This window comes from Bos grunniens, chromosome 15 (genome assembly GCF_055505025.1).
Source record: "Bos grunniens cultivar Pamir isolate PY7600 chromosome 15, Bosgru_T2T1.0, whole genome shotgun sequence".
NCBI classification, from domain to species: domain Eukaryota; kingdom Metazoa; phylum Chordata; class Mammalia; order Artiodactyla; family Bovidae; genus Bos; species Bos grunniens.
Genome location: NC_141179.1, coordinates 83979320 through 84005077, shown reverse-complemented (window position 1 = coordinate 84005077; position 25758 = coordinate 83979320). Strand labels below are relative to the sequence as shown.

General features: G+C 46.1%; 2 protein-coding genes across 12 annotated transcripts in view; one reads left to right on the top strand and one right to left on the bottom strand.

The window, feature by feature from the left end:
- Positions 1 to 25758, bottom strand: part of STX3 (syntaxin 3) — a 130150-nt gene that overhangs the window by 44383 nt on the left and 60009 nt on the right. The window lies entirely within an intron of this gene.
- CBLIF (cobalamin binding intrinsic factor) lies at positions 792 to 20030 on the top strand. Of its 3 annotated transcripts, none has more exons than XR_015142448.1 (9): positions 792 to 1153; positions 2044 to 2220; positions 3084 to 3197; positions 3627 to 3767; positions 5979 to 6160; positions 12579 to 13037; positions 14283 to 14484; positions 16859 to 16977; positions 19794 to 20030. XR_015142448.1 is itself a non-coding variant. In XM_086341876.1 (9 exons), exons 1-9 carry the CDS (start codon positions 1075 to 1077, stop codon positions 19853 to 19855), a joined length of 1254 nt encoding a protein of 417 aa, XP_086198002.1. In that variant the 5' UTR covers positions 1023 to 1074; the 3' UTR covers positions 19856 to 20030. The 3 variants fall into 3 exon arrangements, 2 of the variants coding, with proteins under 2 accessions (XP_086198002.1, XP_086198003.1); XM_086341876.1 differs by having other exon boundaries at positions 1023 to 1153; positions 12579 to 12756; XM_086341877.1 differs by having other exon boundaries at positions 1023 to 1338; positions 12579 to 12756.

The following is a 25758-nucleotide window of genomic DNA, read 5'->3' as shown; positions in this document are numbered from 1 at the left end:
GCAGCTCCCTCCTTCATAATCTCATCATTTTCAGTTCTCCATGATAGGGGGGCTTACTTTGCTTTATTATACAGCCACAATCCTAAAAAAGTTAATATATACATATTGCTTAATATAGTTCACTGATCCCACATTTTCCAATTACTTTAAAAGACAATATCTGAAATCCTTGGGTGTTTGAAACTGCTTTCTTCCCTCGGTAGGAAAGAGAAATTAAAAAATAAAAAATTCTGGGGAACTGCAGTCTGTTGTTTGCCCATGGGCTGGAACCCAAGTCGTGACGGCTTAGTTCACTGCATAAAGCCAGCCTGCACCTGGCCGATGCTACCTGAGAGCCTCAGAGCACTTCTTGTAAAACAAGCGCCTCCGACCGTAAGTGGGGTGTTGCTGTTCATCACCAAGTCGTGTCCGACTCTGCAACCCCATGGACTGCAGCGCACCAGGCCTCCTGTCCCTCACCACCTCCCGGAGTTTGCCCAGGTTTCCCCTCCGTGGATTACTGCCCCCTTGTGAAGAAGGGGCTTGCGTAACTCAATGAAGCCACGCTGTGCAGGGCCACCCAAGACGGACGGGTGATAGAGGAGAGTTCTGACAAAATCTGATCCACTGGAGGAGGGAATGTCTAACCACTCCAGTGTTCTTGCCGTGAGAACCCCATGAACTGTGAGGTGGGGCCTTAGGAACCACCCCAACCTCAATGACGTGGTTGCTGAAAAATAGCCAAGAGGTTTCTGGGTAAGAAAAGGCTTAGGAGAAAGTCCCCTTAAGACTCGCACACTAGCCAGCCTCCCGGGACTTTAGTAAAGGACACTTGGCCTTCATCGCATACGAAGTCCCGAGTGTCTCCTCTGACCGTGCTGCCGAGACATGACCTTCAGATGCCTTGGAGGCTTGGGAGTAGGCAAGCTTGCGTGAGCAAATGGAAATCAGGATAAGCGCTTAGGAGTGGCTGGGATGGGGAGCAGGCAGACTGCTTTACAAAGAGCCGCATATATAAGGGGAAGCAGGGAAACACGAAGCCTGCACACGTCGGGACTCGGGAACAGGGGACGGGACACACCAGGAGACAGAGGCATGGCCCGGGCTGCCCTCCAGCTCCTGACCCTTCTCTGGGCTGCGACGAACACCAGCACCCAGACCCGAAGCTCATGCTGTGAGTAGGGCATTTTTTCCAAGGAGGTCAAGGAAGCGGTTACCCTGGGGCCAGGCAGAAAGCTCAGACGCTGGCGTCTAATGACGAGAGAGGGCCTGAGAGTGGCAGCCGTGACGGGGTCCCTTACAGGGCGCGAGTCTGGACGGCTCATCGCTCCTGACTTAACGGCGCGAGTTCTTGGAGAGGCAAGTCTCCGCACTTTACATTAAGAGAGATTGAAATACTGTTGCGGGAATGATGGTTGATGATTCGGGGGGAGACCCTCAGTGACTGTGCTGACCATGTGCCCCTGGTGGGGAGAAGGTTGGGTACCTGCTGAGGATAGGTCGTAGCCCAGATCCTTCTTACATCTCATGCAAAAGTGAGAAAAAGATGGATGCAGGGCAATCAGTGATCTCTGGGAACATGCTAGAACTAGCATGAAATGTCTGTGAGCCGCATTGTTTGATGTTGCTAAGTAAAAAATCACTTTCTTAAAGATCAGAGTTCTTTGGAAAGATGTAGGGACTAACTGGGGTTCCCCGGGGGCTCAGATGGTAAAGAATCCGCCTGCAATGCAAGAAACCCAGGTTCGATCCCTGGGTCGGGAAGATCCCCTGGAGGAGGACATGGCTGCCCACCCCAGTCTTCTTGCCTAGAGAATCCCATGGACAGAGGAGCCTGGCGGGCTACAGGCCATGGGGTCACAAGAGTCAGACACGACTGCGTGACTGAGCATGCGTGCAGTGACTAACTGGCCTCAAAAGGAAACCTGAGCGTTTTCTCCATTTCTCTTTAATAATCACCCCTAACGGGGGCATCCCCAAGGATACCAAAGCTAAGAGATGCAAACATTTCTGAGAAGAGAGAGTGAGGATGAAGGGTTTAGTAAATGGCTTTGCCCTTCGCAGCTGTTCCCTCAGCAGAGCAGCCCTGGGTCGATGGCATCCAAGTGATCATGGAGAACTCGGTGATCAACTCCACCTTCCCAAATCCCAGTGTCCTGATCGCCATGAACCTAGCAGGAGCCTACAACGTGGAGGCCCAGAAGCTCCTGACTTTCGATCTCATGGCCAGTGACACAGCCGGTGAGAAACCAGAGCCCCTCAGCGGGCTCCCTGAGTCTCCACTCCCAGACCCCCTCCCCAAGTCCCTCCACCCCAGCGCTACCTGTGATGGTGCCTGAGTCACCAAACACCTTTCCCTGCATCACTGGAAGGACGGAACCTCGGGTCGGTGCATTCACATAGGAGGGCAGTAAAGCAGAAACAGCTCTAGATTAAATGTAAATGAGCAGGCTTCCAGGTCTGACTCCGCCACCTACTAACTCTGTGACCCTGATGGGCTCACAGATTCCCACCAACCTCACCTCTGTCATTCACAAAATGCAGGTCACTCGAGTAACAATAACACTAATAGCAGGATTTCCTTGACGGTCCAGTGGTTAAGACTCCACACTTCCAATGCAAGATGATGCAAGTTCAATCCCCAGTTGGGGAAGAACTGAAGACCCCATATTCCATATGGCATGACCAGAAAGAATAGATACGTTAAACAGGAACAGCAATAGTAACAAAAGCAATAAAATCTGTGTTCTGCCTACCTCACAGGAGTTGCCTGAGGTCCAAGTTAGAGAAACTTGAGTAGAGTTAAAAGTGTCTTGTAACTAGACATGTTTCCATACGAACTTGCAGGGGTATTCTTGCTGCTTTTCTAAACAGATACCAGGAAATCCGAAAGAGGTGGTCAAACCACATAGAGGTCACCAGGTTAAACATTTCTGCAGTGTCTTCCCACACTTCTTTCCTTAAGAAAGGTCAAAAAACTATCTGATCACATTATTTTAAAAAAATCAAAATGATCTGGAAAGAAGCAGAGAGCTCAGCCTGACCGCTGGAGCTCTCCGCTCTGAGAATGCCTTTGTTTAACAGTACTGTTCTCTCCTCCACAGACCTGACTGCTGGTCAGCTCGCCCTCACCATCATGGCCCTCACCTCCTCCTGCCGAGACCCTGGGGACAAAGTGTCAACTCTGCGGACCCAAATGGAGAACTGGACACCTTCCAGTAAGACCTCATCAGAAGGGAGTGGGGAAGTGAGGCAAATGGCCCTTCCTGAGAATTCTAAATCTGTAAAGAGAAGGAGGGGAGGGTGGATGTGGAGGGAAAAGAGCCGGTGTTCCTCCACTCAGGTCACTCTGATAATCCCCACATGAGATCTCCACTTCTGGTCCAACAAACTGGAAAAGACCGCCCTCCCGGGAGGACACGACTGCACGCCTTCCCCTGGAGACAGCAGCCTCCCTTTGATTCCGTTCCCCTGCCAGATGCCATTCTTGTTCTGAGAGGCAGGAAGTTGTCTCTTGCCAATACAGTATCTTTCTTTTTGGACAGGATTTCTAGCCATGTCCATTTCCAAGGTCTGGCTTTTCCTTTTTCACAAATGTCTTTCTTACGGTGAACGTTAGTCTTACGCAGGCTCCTGTCCCTCTCAAGGCCTCGGTTCCTACGCTTCCACCTTCTATGGGCCCAGTCTGGCCATCCTGGCGCTGTGCCAGAACAACCCAGAGATGACCTTACCCATAGCAGCCCGCTTCGCCAAGACCCTGCTGGCCAGCTCCTCTCCCTTTGACGTGGGTAAGTCACTGGTTTCAAACGCTGCCCTGAGCCTGGAACACCAAGGTCACTGACGGGTAGAGCTGGGGGGACCGTGGCAGGGGGTGCTTTCCACGGAGGAGGGGAGGGCCAGGAAGATGTCAGCAGGGAGAGATGCTGGGCAGACATTTGGTGGATGTGCAAGGGATAAATGAAACGTAAGGTACGCATGAAAGAGAAAAGGAAAACAGAAAACCAGGACAAACCTGACGTGCCTGGCAGTTCCAGAATCTCCACTGGAACCAATAAGCATGTCATCCAAGTCACGAGTCGTTCCCAAACAGCAGTTAAATTATTAAACCAACGTCTAGACTCAGCCCCACCCTGAGCCTCCTCTTTAATCCCTACTGAACTCCAGGAGTTGCTGGACAGGGAGTCCTGGCGTGCTGAGGTTTATGGAGTCGCAGAGAGCTGGACACGACTGAGCGACTGAACTGAACTAAACTGATGCGTCCACACTCTATTCTTCCCAGTGCTTCTCCTCACAACGTCCAAACATTCTCTTGATATTATACAGCTCCTCTCTGAGCTTTAAAGCCATGATGCTCTCTTGCAAGGAGGCACCGGAACCTTCTTCTTCCTGCATCCTGCGAGGCTATCTGTGAATGGACACTCTCTCCTCCACCCCATCACACATAATGACCCCTTCTCGGCATGATGCCCTCTGTGAGGTCCCTCATTTGTGGTCACCTTTTCTCCTCTGCCACTGTCTAAGCAACAGCATCAGCTCACATTTTCACCCCTTAAATATGCAACTTCAGCGACCTCTCTCATTTTAGTCCCTACTAGACCAACACTCAGGTCAATATTTGCTCAGGTATCTTCCCTGTGGGTCAAACACAGACTGGCCTCTGCTTCTCATCAGGGACCTTCTCATGGCTGGGGCGTCTCTGCCAGTTCAGGAAATTGGGACTTCTTGGCCAACACTGTCATCCTCAGCGAGATGATGCAACTTTGGGGTGGAGATTAGGGTGGAGAGGAAAAGATTAGTGAGAAAAAAAAAAATGCCATCTGGTGAGTCTCTGGTTTGTTCTGGTCTCACTATGCCAGAGTTTGCCCATTTAGTTCACACATAATAAGAAGGAAAGGGCTGAGGACCCCTGTACGGGGTACCCCGGAGGAGGCAGGCCTCATCTGCCCCCTCATCCGAGAGCTCCCCGCGGAGGACCCCTGTACCAGGTACCCCGGAGGAGGCAGGCCCCACCCACCCCCTCATCCGAGAGCTCCCCACCAAGGATCCCTGAACCAGGTACCCTGGAGGAGGCAGGCTCCTCTTCCCCCTCATCCGAGAGCTCCCCGCGGAGGACCCCTGTACCAGGTACTCTGGAGGAGGCAGGCCCCACCCACCCCCTCATCCGAGAGCTCCCCACCAAGGATCCCTGAACCAGGTACCCTGGAGGAGGCAGGCTCCTCTTCCCCCTCATCTGAGAGCTCCCCGCGGAGGACCCCTGTACGGGGTACCCTGGAGGAGGCAGGCCCCACCCACCCCCTCATCCAAGAGCTCCCTGGCAGGGTAACAGAAGAGAGGGCAGAGAGGGCAAAGCAGGTACAAAGAACGGATGCTGGAGGAGTTCAGAAAAGAGACTGCGCCTGTTGGGTGGGATGACAGAGGAGGCTTCGCTGAGAAGTGACGACAGCTGGGACTTCACGAAGCACTGACTTTTTGACAGATAAATGCTGGGACATGCGAAATGGGGTTGAAACCACTGCCAGTCAGCTTTCATTCGAGGCGTGAGCCTTGGCGTCCTGCGGAGCCACTCTCAGGTCCTTGCTCCTTACTAGCGATGCCTCCCTGGGCAGTTCTCTGAGTCTCCATACCCTCATCCCTGAAATGGACACAATCAGAGGTCCTGTCTCACAGGCTGTCCTGAAGGGTCAGGGAGGTTACTGAACGCAGTAAAGTGAAAAACCGAAGTCAGCCCCACCATCGTGCCCGACTCTGCGATTCCATGGACTGCAGCCTGTCCCTCTCCTCTGTCCATGGACTTCCAAGATTGCCAGAGTGGGTTGCCATGTCCTTCTCCAGGGGACCTCCCTGACCAGGGACTCAAGCCCGGGTCTCCTGCACTGCAGGCAGATTCTTTACCAACTGAGCCACTAGGAAAGCCCCCACTGAACGCAGCAATGCAACAGTAAAATGCTGGTTGTTCATACTGTGGAGGGGGTGGTCTTACCCTCTGCTGTGATTCACAGACGCAGGAGCAGTGGCGACCTTGGCTCTGACCTGTATGTACAACAGGATCCCCGTAGGTTCGGAGGAAGGGTACCGCGCCCTGTTCGCTCAGTTGCTAAAGAAGATCGTGGAGGATATCAGCACGAGGGTCCGAGACAATGGCCTCATCGGAGACGTCTACAGCACTGGCCTCGCGATGCAGGTAAATGCGTCCTGCAGGACAGGCGGGCTCAGTCCCTGGTCAGGAAGATAGACCCCGCATGCCGCACAGCCTGTTCCCCCCCAAAATGCAGGTAAGCCTTAACTCCCCTCTACTTCACAGGTAAAGTAGAAAAACAAATGTACATGAACTCTCTTTGCTTCCTTGGGGAAAAATAATAAATCCAAGAAATGTATTCATTTACTATTAATAATGATCAGTTTGTTCATAAAAATTCCCAGGTGGAACCTAGTGGTAAAGAACCCACCTGCTAATGCAGGAGACATAGGAGACCCAGGTTCGATCCCTGGCTTGGGAAGATCCCCTGGAGGAGGGCATAGCAGCCCACTCCAGTATTCTTGCCTGGAGAATCCCATGGACAGAGGAGCCTGGCAGGCTCCGGTCCATAGGGTCGACAAGTGTCTCGGACAAAACTGAAGTGACTTCGCACAGGAGTTTGGTATATTTTTTAAAATAAGATTATTCGAGTAAGTCCTCAAGTAACATTGACTTTTCTGATTCCATCTTGCCAATCAAATGTTCTTTTATCAGCCTTGGATCGTGATCCAAAAAAAATGTGGGATCATATTCAAAAGGATTAATGAAAATAAGTCAAAGCTGCCTAGACATCTAATCTTTGTCAAGCTGTTTCACTCTCTCGATGTCAATTCAGCCTCACAAAGATCCCTACTACATGGCAATGCCAGATGCATCTGGTCATCCAGTCTACAGTCTGTGCAGTGTTCCCCTGGGTAGAGTCTCAGGCTCGGATGCAGTAAGATGCTGCTTGATATAGCTCCAAATACAACCACACACACACACATACACACACCTCCCTCCGTTGATTAGGGCAGCAGCCTCCTATAGAAAACACACCAATAAAATAGCAGGGAGAGAGAGAACCAACTAGAATCGAAATTAAAGGGTCATCTGCAGCCAAATCATCTCAAAATGCCCTATAAAGTGAAGTGAAGTTGCTTCAGTTGTGGCTGACTCTTTGTGACCCCATGGATCCCATGGAGCCCCCTGCCAGGCTCCTCTGTCCATGGGATTCTCCAGGCAAAAAACCGAAGTGGCTAGCCATTTCCTTCTCCAGGGGATCGTCCCAACCCAGGGATCAAACCTGGTTCTCCCGCATTGCAGGCAGATTCCTTACCATCTGAGCCCTATAGGAGTAATAGAAAACCTACATCATGACCTTGCCAACACGGAACGGCCAAGAACCAGAGAATCATAATACTATGCTTAGTGAAATTAAACAGGCAGAAAAAAACAAATGCTATACGATATCACTTACATGTAGAATCTAAAAAATAATACAATGAATGTATATGCAAAACAGAAACATTCTCGTAGATATAGAAAGCAAACTTGTGGTTACCAAAAGGGAGAGAGAAGTGGGAGGACAAATTAGGGGCATGGGGTCAGCAGATACAAACTACTAGGCATAAAACAGATAAGCAACAGGGTGTGCTGTGTCCACAGGGCTTTATAGCCTTTATCTGGTAATAACCTATCGTGGAGTACAATCTGCAAAAACACTGAAGCACTATCCTATATGCCTGAAACTAAAATAATACTATCCAGTCCATGGAATTCTCCAGGCCATAATACGGGAGTGGGTAGCCTTTCCCTTCCCCAGGGGATCTTTCCAACCCAGGGATCTAACCCAGGTCTCCCACATTGCAGGCAGATTCCTTAACAGCTGGGCCATCTGGACAGCCCATAAATCAACTATACATCAGTAAAAAATAAATAAACAGAATCATGGTGTTACGATGCCAGCCCTAAATCTAATTTAGTTCTGGATTAGTGCAGGAGGATGTACAGAATGGTTTGGTGTTCTGTGTGCTAAATTAGCAATGCAGTGTACCGCATGGTGACTACAGTTAACAATACTATATTATATATTGAAAAGTTACTAAGAGAGGGAATCTTAACTTTTCATCACAGTATAAAAACTGTGAAACTATGTGTGGCAGTGGGTGGCTAGACTAGATTGCAGTCATTTGACAGTATACACAGACATAAAATTAACAGTACACCTGAAACGATATAATGTTCCATGTCAGTTACATCTCAATTTTTAAAATATTTTTTAAAATAAGATTAAAAAAATCAGCAAAGGGCATAAATAGACTAGAAGTTCTTTCATGTTACACATAAGAGTGGATAAAAATCCCCAGTGTGCCATGGAATAAAATGAAAATAAAATCAGTTTCTACATCATGTTGCGATCAGTGGAATTTTGCCAGAGAACTTTGTTTTACTGTAAAAACACAACACTGTTTTACTGGCTGAATCAACAAGAGTATTCCCAGGGCTCTGGTCTAGAAAGCTTTGTAGTGGAACAAAGGAAGTCCGGAAGAAATCCACGCTGTTTTGTTCATGACTCACTGAAAATAACCTTGCTGTCCTTAGTGCCAGAGAGAGAGGTGTTTGCTTTTGCTTATTTGGTTTGTCGGTTCTGCAAGGTACACTGTGATAAGCTGTACCTAAGAATTAAAGTTTTCCTTGGAAAAAGGCAGGGCCTCATTCATATCCAAATATCAAAGGCCAGGTGGATTTCTCGCCTCTCCCTAATCCAATCATGCCAGAGTTTCTTACCCAGGCAATCTGAAGTCTGAAATCACCAGGTATCTACTATATAAACTTGTCCTAATCTAAAATATTCTGCTGTCGAAAGCCAAGTGTTTCTGTTGCTGTTCAGTCTCTCAGTCGTGTCCAACACCATGGACTGCAGCACGCCAGGCCTCCCTGTCCTTCACCAACTCCCGGAGCTTGCTCAAACTCATGTCCGTTGAGTCGGTGATGCCATCCAACCATCTCATCTTCTGTTGCCCCCTTCTCCTCCTGGCTTCAGTCTTTCCCAGCATCAGGGTCTTTTCCAATGAGTCAGTTCTGCGCTTCAGGTGGCCAAAGTATTGGAGCTTCAGCATCAAGGTTTCTAAGCTCTAACAACTTGAGCTTGAATCCCAGGTTGACCACAATCTTGGGCAAATATGTGAAAATGACTCTTGGGATTTCATTTTCCCTATCATAGCAAACATATAAAAGAATCACAGATAAAGGTGGATTTTAATAATTGTGGTCTCTCCCAAGGGAATAAGGTGAATTAAGCTTCCTCTGCAGCCTTCACTCACCTCTGCTTGCTATCATTGCCCTTCAAGTGACCTAGGCCACTCACATTGCTTCCCAGGGGCACTCATGGGGCCTTCCCTCTGTTTCTGAATCCCTGATCTTTCTTCCATCAACATGCCAATGCTTTCAAGGTTCCTCTGGCAAGAACTTAACTTGGAGAGGTAAACTTCTCCTGCCAAGCTATTACTGACTTCTAACAATTAACGGATCCATGTTGCCGTTGGGTCACTGAGTCGTGTCGGGCTCTGCAACCCCACGGACTGCAGCACCATGCAATGCAGCAGGCTCCTCTGTCCTCCACTATCTTCCTGAGATTGTTCAAATTCGTGTCCACTGAGTCAGTGATGTTATCTCACCATCTCATCCTCTGCCACCCCCTTCTCTTTTTGCTTAATGCATCACTCCTTTCTAAAGAGTTGGTGTTTGCGATGTTTTATCCCAAAGGGATACAGATTGCTTAGCGGGGTCTGGGAGGGGAACATGGCTAGTGGACAAGATGTGGTTGCTGGGAAAACCTAACTGATGGCCTTTAACCAAAGAGCCCAGTAAAGTGGACTCTGGGAAGAGCCACTGTCGTGGTTGCGGAGGTCAACAGTGCCTGTCAGAACTGCCTGTTTGCTCACACTGTTCTCTCCAGCTCACATCCATGTCTGGCTCCCCTCTCCCACCTCCCATTTTTCATTTGAAGCTCAGGTGAATCAGTTGTCAGCAACCCCAGCACATTAACACGCTCTGGTGGCTGAGGTCAGTACAACCCTAAAGAGAGGGAGATGGAAGGACAGCTTCCACATCATACATTACAAAATGCTATTGCAGGGACTTCCTTGACAGGCCTGAGGTTAAAACTCTGCACTTCCACTGCAGGGGCACCGATCCCATCCTGGTTGGGGAACTAAGATCCCAGGTTGCTGCTGCTGCTAAGTCACTTCAGTCGTGTCCGACTCTGTGTGATGCCATAGATGGAAGCCAACCAGGCTCCCCCATCCCTGGGATTCTCCAGGCAATAGTACTGGAGTGGGCTGCCATTTCCTCCTCCAATGCATGAAAGTGAAAAGTGAAAGTGAAGTCACTCAACCGTGTCTGACTCTTAGCAACCCCATAGATGGCAGCCCACCAGGCTCCCCTATCCCTGGGATTCTCAAGGCAAGAACACTGGAGTGGGTTGCCATTTCCTTCTCCAATGCATGAAAGTGAAAAGTGAAAGTGAAGTCGCTCAGTCCTGTCGGACTCTTAGCGACCCCATGGACTGCAGCCTACCAGGCTCCTGCATCCGTGGGATTTTCCAGGCAAGAGTACTGGAGTGGGGTGCCATTGCCTTCTCCAAAGATCCCAGGAGACTTGGTAAAAAAAAAAATTTTTTATTTAAAAAAATGCTTTTGCATAGCATCCCAACTGAACCTCCAATGACCACTCCAAAGGTAGGGCAGGAGCTATGGTTTCTATTTTACCCATAAGATAGAAAACTCAGTAGTGTGACTTGCACAGTGTATTCATCAAGGATCATTATGCAAATAACAGAAACTCCAACAGTTTTTGCTTAAGGAAAAAAAAAAACAAGACAAAACTGAGATTTACTATTTCACATAAACTAGAGGATCCAGGTGATTTCAGAATTAATCAAAATAAAGGTCTCAAATAAGATATCAGGGATCACTCTATCATCATCTCTCAGTCTTGATTTTTCTGCTTCTCTCCTGCTTCTTCAAAATGTCTGAGAAAGATGGTCACCAGAGCCTTCAGTTCAGTTCAGTTCAGGTGCTCACTCAGTCGTGTCTGACTCTTTGTGACCCCATGGACTGCAGCACGCCAGGCCTCCCTGTCCATCACCAACTCCCAGAGCTTACTCAAACTCATGTCCATCAAGTTGGTGATGCCATCCAACCATCTCATCTTCTGTTGTCCCCTTCTCCTCCTGCCTTCAATCTTTCCCAGCATCAGGGTCTTTTCCAATGAGTTGCTTCTTATCAGGTGGCTAAAGTATTGGAGTTTCAGCTTCAGCATCAGTCCTTCCAGTGAATATTCAGGACTGATCTCCTTTAGGATGGACTGTTTGGATCTCCTTGAAGTCCAGGGGACTCTCAAGAGTCTTCTCCAACACCACAGTTCAAACGCATCAATTCTTCGGCCCTCAGCTTTCTTTATGGTCCAACTCTCACATCCATACCTGACAACTGGAAAAACCATATCTTTGACTAGACAGACCTTTGTTGGCAAAGGTTGGTAATGTCTCTGTGTTTTGATATGCTGTCTAGGTTGGTCATAACTTTCCTTCCAAGGAGTAAGCGTCTTTTAATTTCATAGCTGCCGTCACCATCTGCAGTGATTTTGGAGACCAAAAAAGTAAAGTCTGTCACTGTTTCCACTGTCTCTCCATCTATTTGCCATGAAGTGATGGGACTGGATGCCGTGATCTTAGTTTTCTGAATGCTGAGTTTTAGGCCAGCTTTCTCGGTCTCCTCTTTCACTAGCGCCTTAGTGATTACTAACCCGGAAGGGGAAGAGAAGAGGCTTCTCCCTCCGGGTGTCTGTATGTCAGGGAAGGACTCTGATTGGCGCGTGCGTCCACCAATCACCGTCACCAAGAGGACGCACGCGGCGATTAACCCCACCCATGCATCCTCTGTTGTGGCCCGGGCTACGGAACCTCTGGCTGGCAGTCTTGTGTGATCAAATGAGGGGCCAGTCCCCCGAAGGGTGTGCAGAGCAGAGAGCGGAAGAGGTCTCCCACGGTGAGACAGCCAGGTTGTCCTAGACAACAGCTCCCCAGAGGCTTGCTTTGCCAGCTCTCCTCGCACTTCTACATCTAAGAACTGTGAGCAAGTACAGCCGCCCTGATAGCACTCCCTGGATAAGGACTCCCTGGAAGTCGTGTCCAGCTCAGTGCGACCCCATGGACGACAGCCCACCAGGCTCTTCTGTCCATGGGATTCTCCATACTGGAGTGGGTTGCCATGTCCTCCTCCAGGGGATCTTCCCGACCCAGGAACTGAACCTGTGTCTCCTACCTCTCCTGCATAGGCAGGCAGATTTTTTTACCTTTGAGCCACCTGGGAAGCCTCAGTCTTAGTGTAGCTCAGATATTTATTGAGCGACTGCTATGTGACAGACACTGCACTAAGCAGTGGGGACATAGCTGTGAATGAGACAGACGTTGTCTGGAACCTCTGGTTGATCACAAAGATTAGTGATCGAGTCTAACTCTTACAGGACTTAAAACGGCCAACTCTCAGCTACGCCTAACCTGTGTGTGTGTGTGTGTGTCTCTTCCCCCTGGTCCCAGGCTCTCTCCGTGACACCTGAGAGACCTAACAAGCAGTGGGATTGCCAGCAGACCATGGATACTGTACTGGACGAGATCAAGGAGGGGAAATTCCAAAACTCCATGTCCATTGCCCAAATCCTCCCTTCACTGAAAGGCAAGACCTACCTAGATGTGCCCCAAGTGTCTTGCAGCCCTGGTAAGGACTCTGAACATCTGTCTCTCCCTATAAAGTGGTGTCTTATGCCAGGAATGACAGGTGGACCTATGTGGACCAATTGTGAATGGCATAAGGGCTTGTTACACCTGTGACTTCCAGGCGGGCAGAGCCACAGCTGACGTCCAGTCCCCCAGAGCTGTGTCAGCATGCAGCCATGCCGTCCTGCCTTGGAATTCAGGCCCATGTCCGCTTCATTCAGCACCGGTTTACTGAGCACCTGCTACAGGAAGGCATTTTGTGGGATGGCTGGTGGAGAGAAGGTGCGTGGTCCTAACAAAGTAACATGACTTCCTTCATCCATTTGACAAGTGCACCAAACATGATGCAACATCTTACCATATCTGCTCTTTACAAAGCCAGGAGATAAAATGTAGACATAACTACAGTACTTGGGAGAGTGAAATAAATATTAAGTAGGGACTTCCTGGCACTCCAGTGGTTATGATTCCATCTTCCAATGAAGGGCGTGAAGGGTCAATCTCTGATTAAGGGACTAAGACCCCATATGTGTTCAGTCACTCAGTCGTGTCCAATTCTTTGCAACCCTATGGGCTGTAGCATGCCAGGCTTCCCTGTCCTTCACACCTAGCAGCCAAAAAAACATAAAATGAAAGCAAAATTGTAACAAATTCAGCAAAACCTTTAAACAATGGTCCACATAAAAAAAAAAATCTTTAAAAAGAAAGAAGTATTGAGTAGAAATAGAAGCGCCACACGGTGCAAAAGCAAAGAAAGTCTGATCAATCATTGAGTTTGCCTGGGAAGCTCAGGAGAAGAACAAAGTTGACTTTACAGTCAAGGCTTAGAGATATAAAAATATGCTCACAGCGCACCACAGGAATGGGGTGAAAACCTGACCCAGAGATATTATATATTTCTTTCTAATCACATACTAACATAAAATATGGTTCTTCTTACATTGCATGGACTTCCTGGTACAACAGTGATTAGCAAGCTCCTTGTCAGCCTAATTACAGAATCTACAGAGACCACAGTTAAGCAATCCAGTCCCAATCGTACCAAACACAGCCACACTCACCTAACTCCTTAGGCTGCTTACCGAAGATTTCCCAACTTGAACAAGGTGGCCAGAGAGTCCTTCCTAGGACTCCACACTGGTTACCCAGGTATTCTGTTAAATGGTCTGAAACATATTACCTTTGCTTCCAGATTCTTCGGGTTAACAAAAAGCCCCAAGTGAACATGGAGTGCCAGGTACAATATGTGACTTAGGGCTCACAATCCTCCCTTTAGCTTAAAAATCCTTTTAACAAAAGAAATGTTCTTTATTAAGGGAGCTGTTGGTTCTTCAGCTGTGGCCATTTCTCTCGGATGGGAAACAGCTTCATAGATCACACCAGTTTCTCAGAACATTCCACAAAGGGCACAGAATCATTGTTATTTTTTGAAAGCCTTTCTGGGATGCTCTGCCGATAAGAGAGATTTTGCACCTAGACTGTGAACTCCATAATCTTCAATGAGTTTGACCCCTGTGGTCTTTGCAGATCAAGAGGTACAACCAACTCAGCCCAACTTTCCCAGCCCTGTTCCCACCTCAGCCTCCAACATCACTGTCGTCTACACCATAAGTAACCAGCTGAGGGGCGTGGAGCTGCTCTTCAATGTGACCATCAGTGTTAGTGTGAAGAAAGGATCCGTGCTGCTTGTTGTCCTAGAGGAAGCACAGCGCCGAAACCCCAAGTTCAAGTGAGTGCTCCAGTGACGTTCGCCGCTCCTTCCAAGTTCAGTCTGAATTCCCATTCTCTCTCTCTCTCCTTCCTTCGTGTTCTTGCTTTTTTCCCTTCTTATAAAGTAACCCATCTTTATCGAATAGCCCCTCGAGGTGCCTGCGATCTGGTAAGGAGGCAAGGCCCTCATAAAAATTAAATAGATGATGATGGAGTTTTCAAAACAGGAATTCAAAGGAGAGAGAGCACAGAGTGGATTAGAAGGGTCAAGGAAGTCTCGTGGCTTTTGGATTGCTTCAAAGAAGAGGCCTCATACAGCAAGATATGAAAGGATGGTATTCCAAGAAGAGGGGATTTTATCAGCCCAGAGTTAACAAGTGTTGGGTATAAATTCCTCTAACTCTTAGAGGAGGACAAAGCATTTGAGAGAGAACTGAGCAAGGAATTTAGGGTCAATGAATAAACCAGCTTGACTAGGGACAGAATTCAGGACTGAACTAAGTGAACGGTGTCTGAAGGGATAGACTGAGTGATACACAGACAGCCTGAAGTCCCAGGCTGAGGAAATGGGACTTCAGCTTGCGGTGAAGCATTGCAAGTTTTTGAGAAAGAAAAGTGTTGCAAAATGTAAATTGGGATGGAGAATGAATGACTAGGAGGAAAGCTAGGGCGTGACCACAGAAACGGAGCTGTTATACAAAGTGAGGAGGACTTTATCTAGGAGAAACGCACTCAGGCCAAGGAAGATGCCGCAGGGCTTGTGAGGGACTGGACGTGGAGGGGCAAGAGAAAGAAGCTTCAGAACTGTTGATGGGACTGTCAGGAACAAAGAATATCCTTCAGAGAAAAACAATCCCTTTAGACAAGTTCAGTTGTCTGAGTTTGAAACGGAATCATCAGGAAGCTTTTGGAGGTATAAAAGAAGTCCTAGAAAAAGAGGGCAGGAATAAATGCTGGAGAGGGTGTGGAGAAAAGGGAACCCTCTTACACTGTTGGTGGGAATGCAAACTAGTACAGCCACTATGGAGAACAGTGTGGAGATTCCTTAAAAAACTGGAAATAGAACTGCCTTATGATCCAGCAATCCCACTGCTAGGCATACACACTGAGGAAACCAGAAGGGAAAGAGACACATGTACCCCAATGTTCATCGCAGCACTGTTTATAATAGCCAGGACATGGAAGCAACCTAGATGTCCATCAGCAGATGAATGGATAAGAAAGCTGTGGTACATATACACAATGGAGTATTACTCAGCCATTAAAAAGAATACATTTGAATCAGTTCTAATGAGGTGGATGAAACTGGAGCCTATTATACAGAGTGAAGTAAGACAGAAAGGAAAACATCAATACCGTATACTAATGCATATATATGGAATTTAGAAAGATGGTAACAATAACCCTGTATACGAGACAGCAAAAGAGATACTGATGTATAGAACAGTCTTTTGGACTCTGTGGGAGAGGGAGAGGGTGGGAAGATTTAGGAGAATGGCATTGAAACATGTATAATATCATGTATGAAACGAGTCAGCAGTCCAGGTTCGATGCACGATACTGGATGCTTGGGGCTGGTGCGCTGGTACGACCCAGAGGGATGGTATGGGGAGGGAGGAGGGAGGAGGGTTCAGGATGGGGAACCAAGGTTAGGATAAGTACACGTGTCTGCGGCCCGCAGACCAGCTCCAGAACTTCTCCAACTTCTGTAGAACAGGTCGGGATAAAGATCGCATTTCTAGAATACTTAACTTGCCAATGATCTTCTGAATATACTTTACTTCCTCTCCAATCTTAGCTTTAATTTTGCCTGAATTTTATTTTTCTAACTATAATTAGTAAATATACATAGGAGAAATTTTGAGGGGGGGAAAGCATAAAGAAGAAGACAAAACATCCATAGTCTATCCAGAACATAATCACTGTTGATATTTTTTATAATTTTACAGGTATTTTCTCCACATGTATTACAAGTAGTTGTGATCCATATATACATGAGATAGATAAATATTTCTCATCCAATGTGTACCCCACATTTTCACTTAATATTGTTGCATAAGCATTTTTCCATGTCACTGAAAAGTATTGAAAAATACGAATTTTATAACTGCCAGGGTCAACCTTGGATATTTATCCCTCACGCACCTGATGTTTTGGCCCATTGTTGGACATCAGCATTGTTTAATTTGCTTATTGATAAGTTTTTTAAAACCCATTCATATTTTTATTTAATTCCAAGTGAAGTAAAAGATTCGTTCATTAGCCATTTGCACTTTATCTTTTAGCCATCTTTTTCTGATCTCTGAGGCATTTAGAAGGTCTCTGGCCCTTCATCTTTTCTTATTGCCTGACTTGGAGCGAGGCATTAATCACGTATGATATTATTCTCACAGGTTTGAAACCAGAATGACATCCTGGGGACTTGAGGTCTCTTCAATTAACAATATCGCTGGAAATGTTAATGACAAGACATATTGGCAATTCCTGAGTGGCAAAACACCTTTAATAGAAGGTGAGTGAAGAAAAGGAATGTAGGCACTTTTTCCACTGTGTGAAGTCTAAATTCTTTCATTTCCATATTTAATTCATTCATTTATTTAGTCAATAAATGATTGTGAGAGTACGTGTATATACAACAGTTGTATATATAACAGCTTTGTATGTACGTATGCACGTATATCATGGATATACATTGATGTTAGATAGACAAATAGGTAACAAATGAGTAGTTATTTAAAATAGTTTTTTAAAAAAATCAAGAATCCTGGGACGTCTCTGGTGGTCCAGCAGTTAAGACTCCACATTTGCACTACAGGGGGCGAGAGTTTGATCCCTGATCAGTGAACTAAGATCCCATATGCTATGTGGCTCAGAAAAAACAAAAACAAAAACAAATCAAGAATTCTAACACCACTCTGAGCTAGTGGAAAAAAATATTCAGTGAAGGAAAGTGGATTGACCTAAAGTAATAAGAGCTAAAGGAAGAAAAAGCAGATGTGAGAAAGAGTTAAACAAAAAAGAACAAAAAAAACAAGTGTGTGATCTAAGAAGATGGCCACTTCGGGGTTAAAAGACACGTACGCGTGAAACGAAAGAACAGCAAACTCACAGCCAGAGCAGATCGATGAGGGGGATAAAAATAACAGCTATCAATGTCCTGACATTATTTTATTTCCTGTTCACATCAACTCTGTAGGTATTAGTGACTCTCCTTTTAAGCAGAAAAAACTATCTCAGAAAGAAAGAGAGACTTCCCCCAGGCACATACGTAGTATGTGATGGAGCAGGAATCAAGTCCACAGCTTCCCTCAGGGTCCATTTTTCACCTTCTTTCATAGTGGTGTTTTTTAAAATCGCCAAAATGAAGGATGCTTGCTTGGAGAAATTGCAAAGAATGAAACTCAGACTCAGCAAAAACCTTAACTATCTCCAAAGTGTTTGCACAAATGCTAAAATGTTATCTGCCCCAAAGAACATTCGTCTACTTTGTCTAAGGATGATGTTAAGTTAACCCGATGTTCACAGAGACGTGACCATCCCTTCGTGAGTAGAGTCATAGCAGAGTCAGACTGAAGCTTTGTCAAGATGCTTCATTGTCCAAGATAACGAGAGAGATGTCTTTCCTAGCACCTGTCATGAATTTAACAAAATCTGGCCCGTCAGAATTTGTGGAATTGCAGCCACGCATATAAGAAAGATTTTAGAGTCACGTAAGCCTTGGTTTGAAACCCCTTCTCTCTCTCTCTTTTAGCCACGTAGCCCAGCTTGTGGGATTTTAGTTTCCTGACCAGGGATCAAACCTGGGCCCTGGCAGAGCACTGAGTCCTAACCATGGGGCCACCAGGCAATTCCTAAAGCCCCTTTTCTTATTTTCTAGCTACTCTAGGCGGATAATGACTCTTCTCTGAGCCACAGTGTCCACAGCTGTCAATTGGAAATAGCACTACCCTTTAGGTTATTGTGAGGATTAGAAATGAATAAGTTCAATGGCATTTGTTCAAAAATGCATATCACTATTGTCGTTATTTCTCTTACAATTTTCATCTCATTAATTGCCCTCAAAACTTAAGTCAGGCTTGTTCTCCTGTCTGCTAGTTACTTTTCTTCTCTTGGGAGGAAAAATGTCCTCTGAGATCCAAAACGATTTGGGCCTGGAATTGTCAAGCTTTCTGACACCTGGTTACTTCAAACTTAATCATCAATTATGTCATAATCTGTGTGTTCCCTGCCCAGAAAGACAAAATTCTCAACCAACGGCCCTTCCTTAAGTCCTCCAAAATGTATGAGTTCCCAACTTGAATGCTCTAAATTTGGCTTATGTACGCCATTTTAATAGTAACAACTTTCCTGCACATTTATTATGTGTTAGATATTGTATTAGGCACTTGGCAGTCATTATTTCTAATCCTGGAAATAATTCTTCAGCATAAATACTAGTAGTCCAATTGTGTATAGGAGGGAAGGAGGCTGGCACAGTCTAAGGGCTTGGCCAAAGATTTGCTCCACATGGCAGCTGAGAGCCTGAGAAAAAAGACCTCAAAGTCTCAACTCCATGCTTCCTTCATACTAGTCAACTCGATCTTGTTCCCCTCAGTTCAGTTCAGTTCAGTCACTCAGTCGTGTCCGACTCTTTGTGACCCCATGAATCGCAGCACGCCAGGCCTCCCTGTCCATCACCATCTCCCGGAGTTCACTCAAACTCATGTCCATCGAGTCGGTGATGCCATCCAGCCGTCTCATCCTCTGTCGTCCCCTTCTCCTCCTGCCCCCAATCCCTCCCAGCATCAGAGTCTTTTCCAATGAGTCAACTCTTCGCATGAGGTGGCCAAAGTACTGGAGTTTCAGTTTTAGCATCATTGCCTCCAAAGAAATCCCAGGACTGATCTCCTTCAGCATGGACTGGTTGGATCTCCCTGCAGTCCAAGGGACTCTCAAGAGTCTTCTCCAACACCACAGTTCAAAAGCATCAATTCTTCGGCGCTCAGCTTCCCCTAACCCTAACCAATTTAACGGGCTTCCCAGGTGCCGCTAGTGGTAAAGAACCCGCCTGCCAATGCAGGAGACGTAAGAGACAGTTTCCGGCCCGTCCCTGGGTGGGGAAGGTCCCCTGGAGAAGGAAATGGCAACCCACTCCAGTGTTCTTGCCTGGAGAATCCATGGACCAAGGAGCCTGGTGGGCTACATACAGTCCATGGGGTCACAAAGAGTCGGACACGACTGAAGCGACTCAGCAGCCCACTGGCAACCAATGTAACGGGTGGACCCTGCGGGAGGGGGCGTGGCCACGGGCACCGCGGTCACTTCCGGTTGTTCTCTGCCTGTTTCCAGGAGTCGCTGACTACATACCCTTCAACCATGAGCACATCACAGCCAACTTCACACAGTACTAAGAGAAGGTGGACTGAGCTTCTATCAAACGTCCCCAAAGGATGGCTGGAATTGTTTTTTTCACATCGTTTGAAATCTATGCCAAAAAAAAGTGGGTATTTTCGACCCTACCATATTACTGGTTAAAATATGGAAACCACAATGTAAAATAAATGATGCATATCGCTGGAGTCTCAACGTCTGTGACCCATGAAAGAAATCTGGTTTTTCATGACCATGATGGTGAGACAGCATTTAAATGTAGGGTGAGGGAAAAGGGGCCCCTGGCTGATATATTGGAAGGTCATTCTGATCTTTTTTTGATTGTTTAACTGACACAGTCTTTTATTCTATAAGGGAAATCTTAAAAAAAACTTTTTATATCTTATACCAAGTACTCCTTTTCAAATCACCTATTATAAACACTGCTGCTGCTAAGTCGCTTCAGTCGTGTCCAACTCAGTGCGACCCCATAGATGACAGCCCACCAGGCTCCCCCGTCCCTGGGATTCTCCAGGCAAGAACACGGGAGTGGGTTGCCATTTCCTTCTCCAGTGCATGAAAGTGAAAAGTGAAAGTGAAGTCGCTCAGTCGTGCCCAACTCTTAGCGACCCCATGGACTGCAGCCCACCAGGCTCCTCCATCCATGGGATTTTCCAGGCAAGAGTACTGGAGTGGGTTGCCAGTGCCTCCTCCGATAAACATACACACACACACACAAATACATTCATCCATACATGTGACAAAAATTATTCCATATGAAGCTCCCAGAAGGTTCAGAACTAGATCAATGATGTTATATCACAACTCTCCCCTTCCATTTCCAATATTTATTCTGGGTAAATCACATTTCATATATATTTGATATAATTTATATTTATGCATAATTATATTTAATATAAATTTAGCATATAATATGTTTCATATATTAAAGGTAGATATATGTCTGTAACCGTGCTCCATAAATAATACATATAATATTTTGGATGTAAAATATAGGTATATATCGATAACCTCACCCTATTCTACATATATATATATATATGTATACACACACACACACACATGAAAAGTGAAAGTGAAAGTCGCTCAGTCGTGTCTGACTCTTTGCAACCCCATGGGCTATACAGTCCATGGAATTCTCCAGGCCAGGACACTGGAGTAGTTACAGATCTTTGGGAGGAAAATTTAAGGCAATGAAACTCTAAACTCTGTTTGTTGGAGTCAATATTGGTCAAACTTTCTAGAGAAGAATATGAAAATGTGTATCAGAAGACCTAAGATATACTCAACTTTGACCCCAAAAATGCCCAATTCTGAAATTTATAGGAAGGGGAAAAGCATAAGAGAACACAGATATATAAGAATCAAAACGTCAGCTGGGTGTGACTCAGGGAACTCAAACCCAATTCTGTAACAACCTAGGGGGTGGAATGAGGAGAGAGGTGGGACGTTCAAGAGGAAGGGGACAGGTATATATCTATGGCTGATTCATCTTGATGTTTGGCAGAAACCAACACAATTCTGGAAAGCAATTATCCTTCAATTTAAAAATAAACTTTTAAAAAAGGCAGCTGGGACAATTAGAGAATAAGCCTTAGACGTGCACCCTCAATAGACTTCCTAAGACTGAACCCAGACGTGGGCAGACTTAACTGCTGCATCACAGGCCACCCCTCCTGGCATCTCAGAGCAAGCACCTGCCCTCTGGGAACAGTCTGGCCCCCAGGAGAGAAATGTGGCCCACAGGCCGAGGTCCCACCCCCTCACAGCTGTAAGGTAAGTCACAGGATCCCAGACGGCGGCCAGGACCGTCACCGTCATGGAAGAAGCCTTCAGGGAGTGGCGAAAAAATGCACTTCCCAGGTGGCGCTGGTGGTAAAGGACCCCGAAAATCCCCTGGAGTAGGAAATGGCAACCTTCTCCAGTATTCTTGCCTGGAGAACCGCATGACAGAGGAGCCTGTTGGGCTACAGTCCATGGGGTTGCGGAGAGTCAGACAACTGACAGGACCTAACGCGCACGCACGTTTCTTCTACACTTAATTTGCTGAGAGTTTTTACGAGTTCGATCCTTATGTCGGGAAGATCCCCTGGAGTAGGAAACGGCAACCCACCCGTGTTCTTGCTTAGAAAATTCCATGGACAGAGAAGCCTGGCAGACGATGGGGTCTCAGAGTCGGATACGACTGAGTGCGCCCACACACACGACATATCATAGCATTTGTAGCGTGGGGAAGTGGAAGCCCTCTGTGTGTCCAACAACAGAGCAAAATAGGCAAACCCTGTGGATCTATATGATGGGATTCTAAAAGTCACTAAAGTTCACGTTGAAGGTAAATGCTTGATAACATGAAAAGACATCCATGCATAGCCAAGGGAAGAAATTAGACTACACAACACCCCAATATCATCCATCCCAGGGTGTGACAGTGGTTACCTCTGCATGATAGAATGATTAGTGATCAATTTTTGTCTATTTGTTTCTGTTTTCTAAGTTTTCTGCATTCAACACATCATAGTTGAGCAGTGAAAAATGGGGGAAAATTGTAGACAAAGGTGACTTTGGCACTCCCCTGGTGGTTCCGCGGCTAAGACTGCACACCGCCAATGCCGGGACCACAGGCTCAGTCCCTGGTCGAAGAACTGTTAGCAAGGTACCACATGTTGCATGGCACAGCCAAAAAATAAAAGTCAGACCAAGACGACTTTTTCTCAACAATTGCACACACACACAAAGGAAAGTGTGTGTGTGTGTGTGTGTGAGTCCCGCACCCAACATTTGCTCTAATGATTGACATTAAAGGAAAAAGAGGGGCATGGAAGGCAAAAAGCAGGGGTCCTAGGCTGGTTTCATGTACGAAAATCTCATTTTAACTACCTGCCTAGTAACTGAGTGGGCTTCCTAGGTGGCACTAGCGGTAAAGTGCCCGCCTGCCAATGCAGGACACATAAAAGATGTGGGTTCGATCCCTGGGTTGGGAAGACCCCCTGCAGGAGGGCATGGCAACCCACTCCAATATTCTTGCCTGGAGAATCCCATGGACAGAGGAGCTTGGTCGGCTACAGTCCATATAGTCACAAAGAGTTGACGTGACTGATGCTTCTCAGCACACTAGTGATTAACTGTGTTCATCTGTATTGGCAGGGGTAGGGGACAGGGGAGTGAGGTTGACGATGGGTCTGCTATGAGGAATCACAATTCCACTTTGAGAAAGTACCTTAATTAAATGCAGTCTGTATGGGTTTATTTTTGCATAACCGCTAATGCTCCAGACTGCATTCCGGTGTTTCAGTGACTATATTAAGTGCTTTTGTGACCTCTAGTGGTCATGGCTGGTAAAGGCTGAGCTTGCTTCCCACAGGAAGTGGTCAGTTCAGTTCAGTTGCTTCAGTCATGTCCAACTCTTTGCGATTCCATGGACTGCAGCACGCTAGGTTTCCCTGTCTATCACCAACTCCAAGAGTTTACTCAAACTTATGTCCATCAAGTTGGTGATGCCATCCAACCATCTCATCCTCTGTTGTCCCCTTCTCCTCCTGCCTTCAATCTTTCCCAGCATCAGGGTCTTTTCAAATGAGTCAGCTCTTCGCATCAGGTGGCCAAAATATTGGAGCTTCAGCTTCAGCATCAGTACTTCCAATGAATATTCAGAGTTGATTTATTTTAGGGTTAACTGGTTTAATCTCCTTGCTGTCCAAGGGACTCTCAAGGGTCTTCTCCAACACCACAGTTCAAAAGTAGTCAGGAAGGGGTCAGCTGTGCCTAACTACTTTTGTGAAGATGCAAGGGAAAGAAGAAGGAAGATTAGAGCCAAATACTATCCCCCATTTAAAAATAATATGGAATCAACAAAGTGGAAATAAGGGAATATACCTCAATATGATGAAGGCTATATACGACAGTCCTACAGCCAACATCTTACTCAACCATGAAAAGCTAAAAGCATTTCCTCCAAGCTCAGAAAGACAAGGATGCCCATTCTTGTCCCTTTCAATGTAGTATTGGAATCTCTAGCCAGAGCAACATTGTAAACCAATTACCCTCCAGTTAAAAATAAATAAACTATTTTTAAAAAGAAAAATAAATGAAATAAAAAACCTACCCTCTCATATTTTTGAAGGACCTAACAATATACCTGGAGGAATAAAACAAATGTGAAATAAAAAAAGAAAAGAACAGTTTTAAATTTTATCTTGAAGACCAAGCATGCAAAATGTGCCATAATATTTTTTTGCAGAGTAAAATGCAAAAGTGAAGAACTTGACCAGGTGTATGTAAAAATGTGTAATAAAGTAACAATAATTAAAACTGTGGCACTGGTTTCAGAACAGAGAGACTATGGGAGTGGAGTGAAATATCAGAAGGAACTCAAAAAAATTAAAATGTGGGAATTTAGTACATTATAAAGTCACATATTAAATGAGGATTTTTCAACTTGGAAAAGAATTATGTTAGAGCCTTACCTCTGTCCCTTATAATCATATGATCAGTCTCAAAAACTCTTAAAATTACTGGTAGATTTTACTGCTTAAAAAATTATAATCATCATGCCTCAAAAAAATTAAAGGATGTACTGAAAGATGAAAAAAATCAAAACTCATACACCTGAACAGGAGTTAATATACACGACAAGCAGCTTTGAATCTGGGAGGAAAAAAATGCAGTGTGATTGAAACTCAAAACACACAAGAAGCGAATCACACATACAGAAAAACAGACAAAAAGATATGAAACCAAGAAGATGAGAAAAGTTCATCATCTCTAGTAATTTTTTTAAATTGCAAACTAGGGACTTCCCTGGTGGTTGAGTGTTTAAGACTCTGCGCTCCCAAGGCAGGGGGCCCAGGTTCAATCCCTGGTCAGGGAACCCCCGAACGCAGCAGGGTGCAGCCAAAAATAATATGCAAAGTGTGTAACCAGGATGCAAGCAAGGCCACTACGCAGAGCTCAGAGAACGCTATGGGAAATCAGCTACAGCGTAGCCTGCTACTGCTGATCCAGACTCAGTCTGGAAGGCCGTTTTGTTGCATTTTCTCCTCACTCCTTGATTAAAAAAAAAAAGTTGTGTTGTCACTTCCAGTCCCAGAAAACATACTGACTTCAGTAACTAAAATGTCCAAAACTGTGTAATAATTGAAACTTGGAATTGCATTTAAAAGTAAGGCTGCTCCCCTCTTCCAGTTTCAGCCAGAGAGAGAGCGGTGAAAACAGAAATGGAGGCAAGGGGAGGGGTCTTTAGTTCTCATTTCTGCACATTTCCCAACACTGAAGACCTTTCCTGCCCCTGACCCCTCACCTCTGACCCTTTTGGGATGGCTTACAGTCATGGCACCTGCTAGGAGTTGACCTGTACCCTCCTCTCCCCCTAGTAAAGGTAAGCTGGAGTCCTAACCAGCAATACCTAAAAATGCCTTATTTGGAGCGAGGGTCTTCACAGAGGAAATCAAGTTAAAGTGAGGTAACCAAGGTTATGCCCCAATCCAATAAGATTAGAGTCCTTATAAAAGGTGGGGGTTTGGACACGTGACAGAGCAACGTGGAGGGAAAACGGTATGAGGAGACACAGGGAGAAGACGGCCATCTACCAGCCAGCAGAGATGCTTAGAGCAGACCCTTCCCCACAGCTCGGGAGAAACCCATGCGCTGACACCTTGACTTCACACTTGGGCCCCCAGAACAGCCGGGCAGTAACCTTCTATTGTTTCTGCCACCATCTGGGATACTTTGTTACGGCATCCCACTGGGTCTGAGACAGTTGTTTCAAGATTTTTTTTTTTTTTTAATGTGGATCATTTTCAAAGTCTTTACTGAATTTGTTACAATATTACTTCCTTTGGCCCAGGTCACATGTGGGATCTTCGCCCGCGGACCAGGGATCAAACCCACACCCCTGGCAAAGGAAGTGCCAAAGTCTTAACCACTG